We start from the raw sequence: 2,500 nt of genomic DNA, 5'->3' as shown, positions 1-2,500 counted from the left end.
ATTATTATTATTATTATTATTATTATTATTATTATTATCAATAATAGGATTTCAGTAAACTTAATGATTTCTCCACAAATTATTATTATTATTATTATTATTATTATTATTATTATTATTATTATTATTAACATCGTCATCATCAGCATCATCATTGTTGTTATTGTCTTTATAAGCTTTCTCATCCTTCCAAATATACCATACGATTCTTATAAAGATATTTCAAAAGTCTTCATCCTTCCACAGCGACAATTTCTTCGACGGCCACTGGATGAGAGAAGCCACTTTTGGCGAAGACTTTTTCGAGGACCAGCATCTAAAAGCCCACTTCTTGACCTGCTATCGACTCAACCTCAAGAGCAAGTCGCCCTTGAAGGAGGAAGACGTCAGGCAGGCAGTCACTTACCTGTACAGGTGAGAGTTTAGTGTTTCCTTTTCAAATGTTCAAAGTTCCAGCGAATGTTTTTATGTTGAACAGGCTAACATAAGTCTCATTTTATAGTTTATTTACTCTTCTTGAAATGTGTTATTATAATTGTTCATTTGTTCATTACTTCTTTTGTAGTTTATTTATGAAAGATTGGTTTTAGTGTTGTTACTGTTCCTAAAATGTGTTATTATAATTGTTCATTTGTTCATTACTTCTTTTGTAGTTTATTTATGAAAGATGGGTTTTAGTGTTGATGCTGTTCTTAAAATGTGTTATTATAATTCTTCATTACTTCTTTTTTAGTTTATTCCCTTATTTCCTTTCCCCAGTGGACTATTTTTCCCTGTTGGGGTCCTTGGGCTTATAGCATCCTCCTTTTCCAACTAGGGTTGTAGCTTAGCTAGTAAAATTAATAATAATAATATGGTTAGAGATGATTTTAATGGTCATGAGGATGACTTTGAAGGAAGCTATTAGTGGGAAGATAGAGGGAGGCAGAGAATCAGATGACGAGATAAGGTGAAGGATGATATGGAAAGAAGAAGTTTGGTGGAAGAGGATGCCTTGGATAGAAGGCATTGGAGAGGCTGCATCAGGCAACCGACCCCTTAATGTAGGGCTAATGGAGAGGCTGTATCGGGCAACCGACCCCCTTAATGTAGGGATAATGGAGAGGCTGCATCGGGCAACCGACCCCTTAATGTAGGGATAATGGAGAGGCTGCATCGGGCAACCGACCCCTTAATGTAGGGATAATGGAGAGGCTGCATCGGGCAACCGACCCCCTTAATGTAGGGATAATGGAGAGGCTGCATCAGGCAACCGACCCCTTAATGTAGGGATAACGGGTGGGAAAGAAGAAGAATTTTAACGGCCTTTGATGTTAAAGTGCCTTTATGATTTGTATTATTCAATGTATAGGCTTAAACGTCAAATGAAGTAAACGTATGATGTAATTGACTTATATGATAGATTTTCCATGGTTTAAATTAAATAGAAATAACGAGGCAAAGTTTATAGACTGGAAATAGTGCCATAGATCAATGACTCCAGTTAAGTGAACTATTAGATAGAAAAATTAATAGAATTAAAGTTAGCATCGGTGACTCGACTTGAAGAAATCTTGAATTTGGTGATATTATTTTCAGGGGAGCTTTGATGGGACAGCATTCATATTACCAATATTTCAAAGGCTCTTGAATATACATGCATACACACATACACACAAATAAATATATATATATATATATATATATATATATATATATATATATATATATATATATATATATATATACTGTATATATATATATATATATATATATATATATATATATATATATATATATATATATATATATATATATATATATATATGTGTGTGTGTGTGTGTGTGTGTGTGTGTGTTTATATATGTAATATGATCCCATTTTCTTTTAGTACTAATGAACTCTGTGTTTCAGGAAATGCCCAAGCCTTCAGTTCTGTTTCGGAGTTAAAGATGGAAAAAGATGGATCAGGCGATCGACCAACCCAGAAATTGACTTCCAGGTCAGTAGAGTTATATTATTATTATTATTATTATTATTATTATTATTATTATTATTATTATTAGCTAAGATACAACCCTAGCTGGAAAAGCAAGATGCTATATGCCCAAGGGCTTCAACCGGGGAAAAATAGCCCAATGAGGAATGGAAACAAAGAAGTAAATAAACGATATAAGAAGTAATGAAAAATTAAAATAAGATATTTTAAAAAAAACATTAAAACAGATCATCTTCCATATTTTTTGGTTAACTGTGTGTATGTGTGTATGTCACATAACTGATAGGATTGTGCAACTGGTATAAACATATATGTAGATATGCATCGCAAGAGATTGATGTACAAATAAATGCATTAAGCTTTTCAATACCCACATAAGTATACTTGTTTTTAGATAAGAAAAATAAAAGTAAATTATTCCTCACTCAGGTTCTCCACGGCAAAGAAGTCAAAGAGGTGAGAGAATGTCTCCACTCGTACCGTTACAAGTCTGAAACGGGTCCTCTTTTCTGTGCTCGTCTT

At 33.2% G+C, this 2,500-nt stretch overlaps 1 protein-coding gene across 2 annotated transcripts in view; it reads left to right on the top strand.

Moving 5' to 3' along the window:
* Positions 1 to 2,500, top strand: part of LOC137660199 (uncharacterized) — an 18,024-nt gene that overhangs the window by 14,066 nt on the left and 1,458 nt on the right. For both annotated transcript variants that reach the window (XM_068394910.1, XM_068394909.1), the window contains exons 3-5: positions 247 to 414; positions 1,894 to 1,981; positions 2,408 to 2,500. The exon at positions 2,408 to 2,500 is cut by the window's right edge. In XM_068394910.1, coding sequence (XP_068251011.1) covers positions 247 to 414; positions 1,894 to 1,981; positions 2,408 to 2,500 — 349 coding nt within the window. The remainder of the gene's footprint in view (positions 1 to 246; positions 415 to 1,893; positions 1,982 to 2,407) is intronic.

Source organism: Palaemon carinicauda, chromosome 20, assembly GCF_036898095.1.
Source record: "Palaemon carinicauda isolate YSFRI2023 chromosome 20, ASM3689809v2, whole genome shotgun sequence".
Taxonomy (NCBI): Eukaryota; Metazoa; Arthropoda; class Malacostraca; order Decapoda; family Palaemonidae; genus Palaemon; species Palaemon carinicauda.
Note: the sequence above shows the minus strand (reverse complement) of the source record. Positions and strands in the feature narration are given on the sequence as shown.